At 40.2% G+C, this 16,102-nt stretch overlaps 1 protein-coding gene across 6 annotated transcripts; it reads left to right on the top strand.

The window, feature by feature from the left end:
• Nucleotides 1-703: 703 nt before the first annotated feature.
• MED7 (mediator complex subunit 7) lies at nt 704-8,543 on the top strand. Of its 6 annotated transcripts, none has more exons than XM_047731267.1 (2): nt 704-801; nt 7,209-8,543. In XM_047731267.1, exon 2 carries the CDS (start codon nt 7,226-7,228, stop codon nt 7,925-7,927), a length of 702 nt encoding a protein of 233 aa, XP_047587223.1. In that variant the 5' UTR covers nt 704-801; nt 7,209-7,225; the 3' UTR covers nt 7,928-8,543. The 6 variants fall into 6 exon arrangements, with proteins under 6 accessions (XP_047587223.1, XP_047587224.1, XP_047587228.1 ...); XM_047731268.1 differs by having other exon boundaries at nt 773-890; XM_047731272.1 differs by lacking the exon at nt 704-801 and adding an exon at nt 936-1,047.
• The last annotated feature ends 7,559 nt before the right edge of the window (nt 8,544-16,102 follow it).

The following is a 16,102-nucleotide window of genomic DNA, read 5'->3' as shown; positions in this document are numbered from 1 at the left end:
AGTTCTAATGGGTAGATACTCATTGAAGGTGGATAAGTACAGTTCTACTTTTGTATATACTTGGAACCCCATAATTTTGTAAAAAATGAAATTCAAATAATCTTAAAGAGGTAAAGTTGAAAACTTTTATCAGAATAACAACCTAACTTTTTATGTCCAATATGCTCTTGTAAGATTCCCAGGAATTTATAAGTTTGTGACTTATGGAAAATTACCTCTGAAAAAAATACATTTTTATATTTGTTAATCTGTTACCTGGAAATATAATTAGACATGTTTCAATTTCTAAATGAAATTAAATATGAATATATAGCGAAGAAATGGAAACTGAGAACGTTATTGATTCCCAGTCATGTTCACAAATATTTCCAGATTAAAAATTAATGTAATTTTATTTTTGACAGTGGGATTAGAGCAGCTATAATTAAAAATGATCTGTTTATCTGTATTTTCTAACTTGCATGAAAGGCATATGGATGCGCTGTTTAATTCTAGGCGTTAAAAAACAAGAAAAATAAGGAGTGAAGCTTACCAACTGCTAATTTTACTGATATAAAATACTAACAAACACATAGCCCCCATCTCCAATCCCGCAGGCAACAAAACCGCCCAAATCTAGGTAGAAATGCACAGGCGCAATAGCAAGCTATTATTTGGAGGCGGGCCTAGAGCCTCGGCTAAAAGACAGCTCTTTAAGCCAATCAAAAGACAGCGTCAGGGGCTTCTTCCTGTAGGAGGCGGCCGGAAGTCGGATTTCGGTTGCGGAGGCGAAGGCGGCTCCAGTGTAAACCCTGAGCTGAGGTGAGTGGGCGGCGACGACTTTGGGCTTCGTTCCGCGTGCCTCTCTCCTCCCGCACCCCGCGCCTTCCTGAGGGCGGGCTGGGAATGGGGTAGGTCTGGCGCGGGGCGTATGCTCTCTGACTTTCCTCTCCCGCGTCCCTCCGAGGTTGCCGCCTCGCTGCTGCTCGTGGGGAGCCGGGTGGAAGGTGTCTTCGACGCGGCAAGCTCGGGGCTTTCTCTGTGTGCGGAGGCCGAGCCAGACCGCAGGTTGGGAGACCCGAGTTCTAGTCCTGAGTGCCGCTGGTTTGCTAAGCTGTGCGGAGTTGGCTAGTCCTTTAGCCTCCGGCCTTTTGTCAACTGACAGTGACCATCCCCGCCCTCCCTCCTCAGGCAGCGATCCTGAAATCGGCTGAGTTAGTGGGGTGGAGGAGGCCGGCCGACCCCAAGCCTCCTGGTCACTTCATTTGGAGAGTTTTTAAAAGCCGCTTTCCAGCGACCGCATTCACCGTAAATGAAACCAATCACCTGTCTGGGGGCGGGACCCTGGACACCGTCCTTTTTCGGTTAAGCGTCTAGCTTAAAACATGCACTATGGAAGGTGAGCCTTGAGTCGGATAACCCACTGTAACGCTTGGCGCTGGCTTTACAAAAGACCTTGCCTCTGAAAAGTTCATTCGGGAGAAGCGATGCAGATACACCCATAACTTCTGTGGTATGTCAAGTTCCTGTACTTCGCTGACTTAGAGCTTGTACTGAGTAACGAAAAGGACAGGGATAAGAATTCTTGCTCTGCTTTTTACTAGCCTTTTTTTTTTTCTTTTTTAAGATTTTATTTATTTATTTGACAGAGATGACAAGCAGGTAGAGAGGCAGGCAGAGAGAGAGGAGGAAGCAGGCTCCCCGCTGAGCAGAGAGCCCAATGCGGGGCTCGATCCCAGGACCCTGATATGACCTGGGCCGAAGGCAGAGGCTTTAACCCACTGAGCCACCCAGGTGCCCCTTTACTAGCCTTTTTTTTTTTTTTTTTTTAAATATTTTATTTATTTATTTGACAGATAGAGATCACAGGTAGGCAGAGAGGCAGGCAGAGAGAGAGAGAGAGAGAGGAGGAAGCAGGCTCCCTGCTGAGCAGAGAGCCCGATGCGGGGCTCGATCCCAGGACCCTGGGATCATGACCTGAGCCGAAGGCAGAGGCTTTAACCCACTGAGCCACCCAGGTGCCCCTTTACTAGCCTTTTGATCTGGTGCCAAACGCTTCCCCTCATTGAGACTGGGGAGCTTCCTCTGTAAATGAAGTTGACAGTAGTACTTTATTTATAGACTTTGTAGGAAGACAGAGGATTTAAAACGTACCTGCGACGGAGTTGGCCCTTGGAAAATGGCATCTTGAAGAGAGGAATGCCCCTGGTGTTGGGAAGCACGAAACAGGACCCCCCAACTGAAAGATGCCTGAGTGAGGTGAAACTTGGGCTGTCTAAAATTGCTTTTGAAATACCAGATCGGCGCTAATTCCATGATTTTGGTAGTAAGGGAACATTCTTATTTGAGGGAGACCACTAAGGCAAGTGAGGGAAAATGTTAACATTTTGAAATCTGGGTGAGGAATATGGAATGTTCTTTATACTTTTCATTCAACTTTCTGTAATTCTGAATTTATGTTAGAAAGTTGATTATCACTGTTTGCTGCTACCCTGTGTTGTAAACAGGACACAGTGTTTTTAACCCTGCCCCCATGAAGTTTTACCAATTTTTTTCCTTACGGGCTGCATTGTGTCATATAGAAATATTTTACGCAGTCATATTGATGAAGTCATGGATTATTTCCGACTTCTTCTCTTTTCAAACATCGCTGCATTAAACACCCCTAATGCACATTTTTATGTACTTCTGATGTAGGAAAGAGGTTAGGATCTGAAGCTGTGGCTGCTGCTGCCTGCTGACCCAGGATTACGTGAAGCAAGTGGGTTTATACCTTGGGATTAGGAGAAATAAAGGGAAGTTCCAAAAGGACTTTCATATGTTAAAGACGCACTGGACGCTGCTGGAGGAGTGTTATAATCTGCCTATCTCAAGTATTTGCGGATGGGCTGCAGGTTATAAGATTTAATTTTACCTGCATTCCTCCTTTGTTCCCCACATCACTTTCTCTCATTTTCTTCTTTGGGAATGTCATCCCAGTTTTAGAATCAGGCTCTTAGCTGTTCTGGCCCTGTAGGGAAACCAGTTGGGGTGCAAAGACCCCACTCACCTCAGTTCTCACAGAAGCCATCATTGCAGCCACCCCACAACACTCTTGGGTACTGGGCAGGTAAAACCCAAGACATTATGGGAGAATTCTCACACACAACTGACAGGAAAGGAAACAAATATATATTTGGAATTTAATTTGGCAGTATCAAAAGTTTAAATGCTGATATTTTTGAGCCAGCAATTCTACTTCTAGAAATTTTCCTATAAAAAATATTGGTATGAGCAATGTGGGAAACAAAGAAAAAAAATCATTACACTTCCTTGCTACCTACAGCCTGCTGACTAGGCCCTTGAAACAGGCAGAGTGACATTCCTCTAGGAACTCAGCTGCCTTAATGTTAATACTTTGCTAAGGGCAGCTGGTAATCTTAGCCCAACCCCCAGGATCCTGTGAGTCTACTTTAACTTATAAAAATTCTGTTGGAATGGGGGGGTTAAGGGAGTAGGAGAAGAATAAATGAAACAAGATGGGATTGGGAGGGAGACAAACCATAAGTGACTCTTAATCTCACAAAACAAACTGAGGGTTGATGGGGGGAGGGGGGTTGGGAGAGGGGGGGTGGGGTTATGGATATTGGGGAGGGTATGTGCTATGGTGAGTGCTGTGAAGTGTGTAAACCTGGCGATTCGCAGACCTGTACCCCTGGGGATAAAAATATATGTTTATAAAAAATAATTAAAAAATTAAAAAAATTAAAAAATTAAAAAAAATTAAATTAAAAAAAAAAAAGAGAGAGAGCCGTTTAAAAAAAAAAAATTCTGTTGGAAACCTCCTTTGTCTCTATCCCCCAGATACATGTTAGCAGTCATCCCCCAAGTATATGACCCACTGATGTACATCTGAAGGGTCTCTTGACTGAGTTTTTACTAACCAGTAATAAATGACCTTTCCTAATAATAGCTAGCCTCCTCAGGATCCTGGAAACCTTGTTTCCTGGGAGGCTTACCCTATCCCTAACTCTCTCCCAACTTGAAAGTATTTGATGGACCACTCCTAGGACTCCAGTCCAGCTCTTTCTGTCCATGGGTTCTGTCCCCCCACCTTTTTGCACCAAAGACGTCTCAAGAATTCTTTCTTGGCCATCAGTTGGCTCTGGACACCATCAAACCTGACCAAAAACATTCCAAAAGAACCACATCAAAAGGATAGTGTGACCTCTGCTGGAATCCAGTGCCTGTCACATGGAAGGTGTTCTAATATTTGTTGAATGATGGAGTATTTGAAATCTTGATAGTCTTAGATGAAAAGCATCATTTTTAGAAATTTGCTTTTAGAAATGTATTAGTCTGAATATTTTCCTGGCTTTATTCAGCATATGCATTTTCCTTGTCTTCTTTTGTTTGTTTTTCTAGGTTCTAAAAAATAGAGGTAAAAAACAAAAACAAAACTCATCCACGGGGTCTTTATTGAGGATCTTCTAGGTGTTGAGATGCTAGAGGTGGAGTTGTGTACAAGACAGGCAGTTCCTGGGGCGCCTGGGTGGCTCAGTGGGTTAAGCCACTGCCTTCGGCTCAGGTCATGATCTCAGGGTCCTGGGATCGAGCCCCACATCGGGCTCTCTGCTCAGCCGGGAGCCTGCTTTCCCCTCTCTCTCTGCCTGCCTCTCTGCCTACTTGTGATCTCTCTCTCTGTCACATAAAAAAAAAAAAAAAGACAGGCAGTTCCTGAAGTCCTAGTGCTTTCCTTCCAGTGGGGATGGAGTCAGAAAATGTTTTTAAAAAATCAAAATCAAATTTCTAGTATTCACTCTTGGTTAGCTTGCAAGCATTTTCCTTTCCCAGAAGAATGGGATTGTGTTTTAATTTTGCTTGTGATACATTTTCCTATATGTAATTTTTAGACTTATTTTTGGTAATTAGATCTGTTTGTCTTTTGTATTAGCCTCAAAACTTGGTAGTTATTTTTTGTATGTTTTCCTTGATAGGTTGTAAGCAACACTAGGATGGTGGGAGTGTTTTTTGTTTATCCTTGAAAGATAGTATAATGTAGTGTTTGAGATCTTTAGGCCCTAGATCCTTTACTCCTTAATCTGTGACTTTATGCAAGTGGTTCAACCTTTCTGAGCCTCAATTGTCTCATCTCCAAAGTGGAAAGAGCAGTTTTTCTCACAGCCCTGAGAAAAGTAAACTGTCTGGCACACAGTATGTACACAGATATTATCTGTTGTCAAAGTCATCATCCCTGGATACTCATTGTCCTGTATTAGAAGACAAATAATAAACAGTCAAAAGAGGGAATACACATTAAGTATGTTTGTACCTGTTTCCAAATTCCACTGATTTGGATCCCTCCTGAAATGAATGAAGTTGCTCAACAAATATTTATGAAGCTTCTGTGTGCAAGGTTGTAGACATAGAACTATGATAAGAGTTCTTCTCCCATGGAACTTACAGTCTGGTCAGGGAGAGAAATCAAATACTGCTTCAGAGGATAAAAGAAGAAAAGTAGGATCTGTTTTTGATTACTATTCCACTAAGTTATTTCTTTAGAGGTGACATTTTAAGCTACTGCCTGAAGCAGAGAAAAAAGCATATGGAAAGACCCCAGGCCAGAAGAAGTTGGTATAGTTATAAAATAGTGTAGAAATACTACATTAAAGACAGTACTGCTAGGATATAATGAAAGAGAAGGAATGAGGGTTGAAAACAATTATGCTAACTATTATGTGGAGGAACAGTAATGGAAGCAAAAAGATCCCTGGGGAAACGATTGTATTCCTGGAGAAGAAATGGTGGCTTGGTCAGAATTGATGAACTTGAGATAGTGAAGGTGTGGAATCAACAGGACTTGATAGATTCGTGATGGTAGGGAGGAGAGGAGGTAATGCTTTTCGGGGGGAGGCGCGGTCTGAAGGCTTTATGAGCCATCCAGAAGGAGTTCAGGCAGTCTGGATTGGAGGTAGAAACAGGGTTTCTCCACTTTGGCACAATATTTTGTTGACATTTAGGGCTGGATAATTCTTTGTTGGGAGCTGTCATAGGCATTGTTAGTGCTTAGCAGCAACCCTAGCCTCTATCCATTAGATGCCAGTAGCACTCCATCGCCCAGTTGTGACAAGTAAAAATATCTCCAGACCTTGCCATTTATCTCCTGGTGGTCAAAATTGCTGTTTGTTGAGAACACTGGTAGAAGTGGTGTTTTATAAAAGCCATGGAATTGACTGATACCACCCAAGGGAAAATAAAAAGCAGAGCTCTGAAATTATTAGCTCACAGACCACAAAGATTGTTGTAGATAAGTTCTTTTTGAACCTACAGAACTTGACGATTTCTGGAATTAATTACCAGTATTTAAAAACTGAGAGATTCTGGGACGCCTGAGTGGCTCAGTTGGTTAAGTGGCTGCCTTCGGCTCGGGTCGTGATCCCAGCGTCCTGTCCTGGGATCGAGTCCCACATCGGGCTCCTTGCTCAGCAGGAAGCCTGCTTCTCCCTCTGCCTCTGCCTGCCACTTTGTCTGCCTGTGCTCACTCTCTCTGACCAAAAAAAAAAAAAAGTAAAAACTGAGAGATTCTGCATAAAATATGGGTTTTTGCTGCCTTTTAAGAAATCAAGAAACTGAGGAACAATGAGTCTTCTTTCTCACATGAATGCTAATGGCTGGAGGCTTTGAGATTTGGCTTGCATGTGCTTAATTCATATGAATCCCTGCCCCAGAGTGCTTCAGTGTTTTCCCCTTGGCACTTGAGTTTGTGATTCACTAATTTAGAGTGAGGAGAGGGCCTCAGAGCAACCCTCTGAGACAGGTCAGCATTAAAATTTAGGTAGAGGAGTGGTGGTAGAGAAGATTGAAAGGGAGTGGCCAGTGAAGTAGGAAGAGAACCTAAGTGGAGGCTCACAGAAGCCAAGGCAGAAGGGAAGTGCGTTGATACAGAAATGACATAACTGGTGAGGGATATGGGATCCAGATTTTATTTATAGATAAAAATACACTACTTAATTTTTTTTGTATGTCAATGAAAGTCTTCAGCAGAGAAGGAGAAGTCGTTGGATGTTTAGCGATAGAATGCTAATTAGAAAAAGATGGCAGCCTTTCCACGTTGTTTTAGAAACTAAGATCATTTTGTCTTGGGCCCCAAACTTGCCAGGGGGGAAAAAAAGGGAAATACTGTCTGTAGTCACCCAAGGTGACAGGTTTGTGTTGTAGCTGTACTCGAAATCTTTGTTTTGTTTCCACAGGTTCTTGGTCTTCCGCCATGGGTGAGCCGCAACAAGTAAGCGCTCTTCCGCCACCTCCAATGCAGTACATCAAGGAATATACAGATGAGAATATTCAGGAAGGCCTAGCTCCCAAGCCTCCACCTCCAATAAAAGACAGTTATATGATGTTTGGCAATCAGTTCCAATGTGATGATCTTATCATCCGCCCTTTAGAAAGCCAGGGCATCGAACGGCTTCATCCTATGCAGTTTGATCACAAGAAGGAACTGAGAAAACTCAATATGTCTATTCTTATTAATTTCTTAGATCTCTTAGATATCTTGATAAGGAGCCCTGGGAGTATAAAACGAGAAGAGAAACTGGAAGATCTTAAGCTGCTTTTTGTACATGTGCATCATCTCATAAATGAATACCGACCCCACCAAGCAAGAGAGACATTGAGAGTCATGATGGAGGTGCAGAAACGTCAACGCCTTGAAACAGCTGAGCGGTTTCAGAAGCATCTGGAACGAGTCATTGAGATGATTCAGAATTGCCTGGCTTCTTTGCCTGATGATCTGCCTCATTCAGAAGCAGGGATGAGAGTAAAAACTGAACCAATGGATGCTGATGATAGCAACAATTGTACTGGACGGAATGAACAGCAAAGAGAAAGTTCAGGTCATAGGAGAGACCAGATTATAGAGAAAGATGCTGCCCTGTGTGTCCTAATTGATGAAATGAATGAAAGACCATGAAGGATATTTCTTTTTCTTTTTCTTTTTTTTGCTTTTCTCCTTTTCTTTTCAGTAAATGTCATATATTCATTATTTTGCTTTTGGAGAGTCTTAAAGAGATATAACTAGAAGTCATGCGAACAGCTTGACTCCTGCTTCATCATTTAGGAGGCGTTACTGTCTGTAAGTGGCAAGCATAGGCAAATGATTCTGTATGTATACATTAAGAGTAATCACCTTAAAAAGGAAAGTTCTGCGATTGTGTGGAACATTCCTGGATTTGGAGTTGCAGAAAACATTGAAGATCTCAGTAATAGCAAGCTTTCATCTTTGAAAACTAGATTTGTCATTTGCTTTAAGAATGATAGATAAATAAAGGATATCAAGCTGTATAAATGTGAAATTATAAAATCTTCAGATTTACTTTACTTAAAAACTTACTTGATCTCTAAAAATGTAGTATAACATGTTAAAAGAGAGGAACCCCATAGAGTTATGAAACAGCAATTTTATTTTTCCTCTTGACTGCTTCTGTAAATATACTATCTCAGCTTCTTATTCCTACCTTGGATAGGTCTATTAACTTTTTTCCAGTCACTCAGATAATAAATCTTTTGATTACTTTTTGTTACATTCATTTTAGTAAAATGTCTATGTAATTAGCTATACATTTCCTTCGAAGCTATACTCGGACTCGCTAAGGCTGGAAGCCTGCAATGGGAAGGGAACTGGTAACAGACCGTTGGATTGTGTACAGGAGATGCTTGTTCCCCTGAGATGCGGCTGCCAGGGTCTACGTTTTTTCACTCCTCTTGGGTCTGCATTCAGCCATGGAACTAAGTTCTTAGCAATGAAATATGGGTGCATCACTGATAAAGTATCTTTTCCAGATACCTACTTTTAATTCTTACCCAGTTCTTGGTATACCACCCTTCAGGGATTTGCTCTATTGAGGTTTCTAGTCTTAGAGCTGGCAAAGTTCAGTTTAATGTGGCCACAGGCCTATTCTTTATGTGAAACTTTCCTGCATCCTTTTCTTAAATCTCAGGAGTGTAGATTGTTTCCAAGTAGATGCCTCTCTATTGGGCAGCTAGTTGGCCAATTTTTTATTTTCCTTTATATGTTTAATACAGATTTTGGGACACTAGGGACACAGTCCAGGCTCTTGAGATTAAATTGAAGGGGGAGAGGAGCCCCCATATGCTTTTGGGGGAGCAGCTGGATGTTGCATAACACTTGAACAGCTCTCCAAAGAAGTCTCTTTCCTATGGCCTTAACCATTTTATAACTTTGAGGGTGTTGGGCTAGGAGGTACTAAACCAGTTTTTGGCTGCTTTGCAATTCTGGAAAAAACAGGTAACGTTATAAGAGTCACAATATAGTTTGTATAAGAGTGTGTATATGTAGGGAGGATTAGGGGTCAAAATTCCACGAGGAATCTTAAATTCTGACTTTTGGAGGATATAATCTTGGAGGTCCTGGGTGGCACTTGCCCAAAACTAAGTGAGAGTTCTAATGTGAACTGTAATTAGAATGAGATTTGGGAACACTAGTGGACTGATAGTTGTTACAAGTTTAAAAGTTAGTTTTTTGATCTTGTGAGGGTCAAATACATCTCTGCCTACTTAGTTACAGTGAATATTCCTGATAGGCTGATTCCTCAAAGTGAAATCTCTGGAATAGCCTGGCACCTCTTGAAATTACTGATTCCCAGACTACAGAGATTTTGATTTCATTGTTATGGAGTGGGACTGTGGCACTGGTTTTAAGAAATCTCTAGATGGCCTGACTGTGCAGTGTGTTAAAGAAATATTAGTACAGGGGCGCCTGGGTGGCTCAGTGGGTTAAAGCCTCTGCCTTCGGCTTGGGTCATGATCCCAGTGTCCTGGGATCGAGCCCCAAATCGGGCTCTCTGCTCAGCGGGGAGCCTGCTTCCTTCGCTCTCTGCCTGCCTCTCGGCCTACTTGTGATCTCTGTCTGTCAAATAAATAAATAATCTTAAAAAAAATATTAGTACACTCTACTCAACCTAGTTGAAGGAAAAAGACCAATTTAAAAAAAAAAATAACCATGTTGCATGATTGAAGGATAAATTGAACAAACTATGAAGAGAACTGCGAGGATTTCCAGGGCAAGTGAGATTCAAACTCAATTCAGATCTCTTCACTGTTTCTCCTGTTTTCCTTCTGTTAGCTCCATTCTCTTTACAAACCAGCCTTATTGTGAATGGATGGAGAACATGGCTGCTAGCAGTTCTCATGTTAAGTCTTTGTGCACCACTGTCGGAAAAGAGGAAGACTAATTATTAACCAGGCCAGAGGGGGAATTAGGGGTGGTATTTCAGATTCCAGCTGGGCCTATCAATTGGGGCCTGAATCCTGTAAGAATTTGGCAGTCCCCCAAATATCCATGTATGGGAGAAGGTAGTTAATTTCTCAGAAAAGGAGATGCTGAGTTGGTCATGTTGTAGATATCCACTAGAAATTGAGCACATACAAATTTTTGATAAAAATAAGCAGATTGTGCATATTTATATTCCCAAACTCCCCACCATCACTATTCACTTATTAATTGTATTCATTTAGTGAAAAGTGCGGTCTTCCGCCTGACACTGGTCTAGTTACCAGGGAAATGAAGAGTGTGGAGGAAAATGGAAGAAAGATAAACAAGAAAACAAATGAATTGGTTTTTGAAGGTCTAAGTTTGTGTTTTAACTATCCAGCCATTACAACACTCAGAAGAATCTTGCTTCTAATTTTACTACTATTGCCTGCTCAAAATTCCTTGTCCATATTATCTTTTTTCAAGTTATGTTTACATGTACACATTTGTTAAGGGCTTTAGAAGGGAGCCTCATCTGTGCTAGGCTGTATTTCAAAGAAAAGTCCTGTGCTAGGTTCTGAAGCCACTGGAGATAGCAAGTACAAGTGTCTTGTGAGGAAATAAAAGCTTGAGTTGGGTGAGAAAGGCTATTAATGGCTGCAACATAGGGAAGAGTTTGGAGCTAGAGAAGCAGATGGAGGGCAGATTATAAGCATTAGAAGGTCAAGGGAAGAAGTTTGCTTTATTCTAAGTAAGATGGGAAATCAATGGCAAATACACAGAGAGCTTTGCTAGCGCTGTTGTAATTACTTTATATACATAAATTTGTTTTTTCCTCACAGCTTCTCAATGAAATCAGTATGACTATTTACATCTATATGACACATAAGGAAGCAGAGGTTCAGAGATGTTATGTAATTTACCCAAGGTCACCAAGCTAGTGAGAGGCAGAGCTGGGATTGAAACCTAGTTTCAAAGCCTAAGCTCTCAACTTCTATACTTGAGCACATTTGTACTTCATCATATAATTAATAAGTCATAATGGAGACTAGACTGGGATCCCATATTTTGACCCTAAAGTCCATACTCAAGACACTACACAATACTGGGCTAAGGGAGGAACAGATTTGTAGACGAAAATGATGAGCTTCCTTTGAACATGTTAGGGCATTTATGTCAGACCTGCAGGTATCTTCAGGAGATACCTGCAGTTCCTCAAAAACTGCTCTTGGTAGGTGTTCTTCCACGTTATGAAACAGGATCAGTTTTGTGGCTTTCCCAGGTATATACAAATTAGAATCTAGGTCAGGAGTTGGCAAATTTTTCTGTAAAGAGCAGGTTAGTAAATATTTTAGGCGTTGAGAACCATATTAAGGTCTTGGTCTCAAGTACTGAACTATATACTATGGTACAAATGCAGCCAAAGAATGTCTAAGCAAATGAGTGTGGCAGTGTGGCTATGTTCCAACACTACTTTATAGACACGGAAACTTGATTTAAATAATTTTCATGTTGTGAAATATTCTTTTGATTTTTCCCAACCACTTAAATAGTCGCTTGTGGACTGTACAAAAACAGGCAGCTCATGGCTCATAGGCTGTGATCTAGGTGGTTGGATTCAAAACCCTGGAGTGTGCTCACAAAACCAGTAATAACCACAGAAATAATTATAGGATTGTTATAAGGCCTAAAAGAGGTTATGGCTATAAGGCACTTACTCAAATTCTGGTATTTAGTATAAGCTATCAAAGGTCAATTGTATCTTTCCTGATATGTCCTTTGTCTTCATTTGGCATTTAGACTCAAGAGATTTAGGAACGGTTTTCATATTGCAGTGTGATGACTCTAACAGTAAGTGGCACTGTTATCTCAAGTTTAGAAGCTGCAGGCATGAAGTAGGCTGGAGAAACTTAGGTGCTGCTTATGGTACTGGCTTGTTCTATTCAACAAGTGAGACTTGTTGCCTGTGCCTCTGGCCTACAAAATCTTTTCTCATGGAGAGAACAGGGTATGACTTTTTCAAAATACTTAATATTATGTTGTGGATACAAGTCTTTTGATCAGAGCCTTTCTCTCCTGGACAAGACCTGGGGAAGGCCTCGAACTCTTGGTTAGTATTGAGTGAGTGATAGTAGATTCTTCTCTCATTTGCTTAACACACAAGAGAAGGTTTGTTGAAGCTGCTGGTTCCCTGCCCCCACTCTGATTTGGAGTAAGGGAAGATATTCAAAGGATGGGAGTCAGATGGTGTGGTATGGCTGGGCTGACCAGGAATGCATTGTATCAACTACCAGGAAAGATGTCTTTTGGGTCTTTACTGATTTTTCCCATTCATTCATTCATTCATTCATGCATTCAACAAACATGAAGATCTGCTATGGATACCAACCAACCATTAGCCATTCAAAATGAAAATACTGACATGGAAAGATATTCTAGATATGATCAAAGCAAGTTTGTAGGCTGGGTTCTTATTTGTGTCTATGTATATTCAAAGTGGAAAAAAAAATGATTTCATGGATGAAGAAATTGAGACCAAGAATGTAACTTGCTATACACCAAGGACACTTCAGCTAGCAAATGGCAGAATTAAAACTCAGGTTTATTTTTTTTATTATTATTTTTTTTAATATTTTATTTATTTATTTGACAGAGATCACAAGTAGGCAGAGAGGCAGGCAGAGAGAGAGAGAGAGAGAGAGAGAGGAGGAAGCAGGCTCCCTGCCGAGCAGAGAGCCCGATGTGGGGCTCGATCCCAGGACCCTGGGATCATGACCTGAGCCGAAGGCAGAGGCTTTAACCCACTGAGCCACCCAGGTGCCCCAAAACTCAGGTTTATAAGAAAAGAAAGAAGAAGAGAGAAAGAGCAAGGCATGGTAGAATTGGGGCTCCACTGTTGATTGGCTGTTTAGCCAATTGAAACTCAATTTCTTTAACTATGGTAATTCTCATACCCATTTCAAAGGGTAGGTACTGTTGATTTTGAGAATGGAAGAGAAGACGCATTCTAACTCTTTCTGAAAGTCATTTGTCCCCACGCAAAATACTCAGGTCTCAGGCTTGCTAATCATCTGTGCAGAAATACTTGATCTGGAAGGGCCGAGGGGTTACCTGGGATTCTTACATGGATAGGCTACTTATAAGAGAGTGATAAAAAAAAAGGGGGGGGAGGGAAGGCACAAATAATAGCAGAAATGAAAATAGGACATTCCTATAGATTTTATAGACAGTATGAAATAAGAAAATGTTATGGAAAACTTTATAACAATAAATGTGAAAAATTAGATGAAGTGTACAAATCCTTATAAAATTATTAATATTGGTTTAAGAATAGAAAACTTTAATAGTTTTCTAATGATTTTTTTTTTAAAATATACCAGTAGTCAAAATCTTCTCACAAAGAAAACTTTAAGTTCAAATAGCTTTGCTGGCAAGTTCTAGCAAACATTGCCTGAAAAAAGAAAAAGAAAAAGATAAACAAATTTATTTTATGTAGACTCTTTCAGAGAATAGATAAAGAGGGAACATTCTCTTTTTTATGAGGCTAGCATAAATAAAATACTAGTATATTCAACCCAGGAATATGTAAAAATAAAGGTAATGTTTTATGACCAATCTGTTTATTTTAGGAATGCAGAATAGAAAATTAGTGTATTAAGGAGGGCGCGTATTGCACAGAGCACTGGGTGTTACATGCAAACAATGGATCATTGAACACTACATCAAAAACTAATGATGTACTATATGGTGACTAACATAACATAATAAAAAATTTTAAAAAATTAGTATAGTGACAATAGTAGACTGAAAGAAAAATCACTTGATCATCTGAACAGATGAACAAAAGGCATTTATAAAATTTAGTATCCAGTCATGAAAAAAGAAAAAAAGTTTCTTAGATATTTAGGAACAGAAGAGAACTTTTTTTTTTAAATTTTATTTATTTATTTATTTGTCACAGAGAGATAACAAGTAGGCAGAGAGGCAGGCAGAGAGAGAGGGGTGAAGCAGGCTCCCTGCTGAGCAGAGAGCCCAATTCGGGGCTCCATCCCAGGACCCTGAGATCATGACCTGAGCCGAAGGCAGAGGCTTAACCCACTGAGCCACCCAGGTGCCCCGAGAACTTTCTTAATGTAATAAACAGTAGCTCCATAAAACCGACAACATAATACATACTCAAGGTGGAAGCTGAAAACTTTTCTTTTAGAGCTGGAATGAAACAGGATGCCTCCTATCAAGATTTCTGTGAAAAAGGAACTAGATTTTTTCCTCCAGTATGGTAAGGGGGAAAAAAATGTAGGATTGAAAACAAAGAAACTAAGCTGTCATTATTTGCAGGAAATATGACTGTCTACATAGAAAACTCAATATAATCTACAGATAATTTATTAAGAGAGTTTACTGGTTGGAGGGGAAAAAAAATCACCATTCAAAAGTAGAGTACATTTCAAGGGTGTCTGGGTGGTTCAGTGGGTTAAAGCCTCTGCCTTCAGCTCAGGTCATGATCCCAGGGTCTGGAGATCCAGCCCACATCAGGCTCTCTGCTCAGCAGGGAGCCTGCTTTCCCTGCTTTCTCTCTGCCTGCTTCTCTGCCTACTTGGGATCTCTGTCTATCAAATCAATCAATCAATCTTAAGAAAAAAGGTACATTTCAGAATACCAAAAACAATATAAAAACTAAAAAAAAAGATACATATAAAACAGCATCAATAATATGGAGTACCCAGGAAAAAGTCAAGGCATAAGTTGAAGATCTCTATGGGGAAAATTTAAACATTTTATTAAGGGATATTGAAGAAAATCTAGATATAAGAGGTTAGAACATGTTTATGGATCAGAACACTCAGTATTGTGAAGAGGTCAAATTTACTCCACAAAGTGGGAGAAAAATACTGTATTTACAGCATATTAAATCAGCAGAGAACTAGTATCCAAAATATGTAAATTTCTCATAATTTATATGAAAACATCAATTTATGATAAGAAAAAATTGAGAATCCCAACAGAAAAAATGGGTAAAATAAGCATTTGTCCTCTTAGTGCTCCCCAGTTCCAAATTGTTCATAAACAAAAGAAAAAGTATTTATTAACCTTGCTAGTAAAGAGGAAAATGCAAATTAAAGACACAGGGAGATGCTATCCTATCCTTTACCAGTTTGGAAAAAAAAAAAAATCTGGTAATACTGAATGTTGATGAGGACGTGGAGTAGGAGAAATTCTTACACAGTGCTGGTAGATGTTTTGGGAAACAGGCATTATCTAATATGTTTCAAAATGTATATCCCCTCTCAGTAATTTCACTCTCAGAAGTGTACTCCGGAGAAGGTTCTATACCTGTGCACCAGCGTTTGTGTGCAAGAATGGCCAGGGGGTCATTGTTCATGATAACTGAAACAGAAGGTGAAGTGTTTATCTATAATATAATGAACAAATAATTTAAGGCATATCTGTTCCCAGAAAAATATTCAATAATGAAAACAAACAACCTACAGGAATACACAACAGCATGAATGAACCTCACGAAGGTACTGTTGAGTGAAAGAAACAAAACACAAAAGCTTACAGATGATATGTCATACGATGTTCAAAAACAAAACTATACCTATAATTTTGGAACGCATACACCAGTGGAAAACCATAAAAAGGATGAAGGATTATTGCAAAATTTAGAATAGTGATAATTTGTAGGAGAGGACGAAGGTTTTGTGACCAAGAAGGGACCCATGGGTTTGGAGTGCATGTCAGCAGAACTTCAGGAGACTGGCAATATTTTACTTTTTTTTTGGGGGGGGGGGTGGGTCCTGGTTACCTGGGTGCTTACTTTATAAATATTCGTACCCTATAAATTTGTACGTGCAATGCTTTGTGCATCTC

This window comes from Lutra lutra, chromosome 5 (genome assembly GCF_902655055.1).
Source record: "Lutra lutra chromosome 5, mLutLut1.2, whole genome shotgun sequence".
In the NCBI taxonomy this organism is placed as follows: Eukaryota; Metazoa; Chordata; class Mammalia; order Carnivora; family Mustelidae; genus Lutra; species Lutra lutra.
The sequence above is the reverse complement of the archived record's forward strand: the minus strand, read 5'-3'. Positions and strand labels throughout refer to the sequence as shown.

Coding starts and splice junctions, on each gene's coding strand:
- MED7 (XM_047731267.1), top strand. CDS start 7,226: ATGGGTGAGCCGCAACAAGTAAGCGCTCTTCCGCCACCTCCAATGCAG.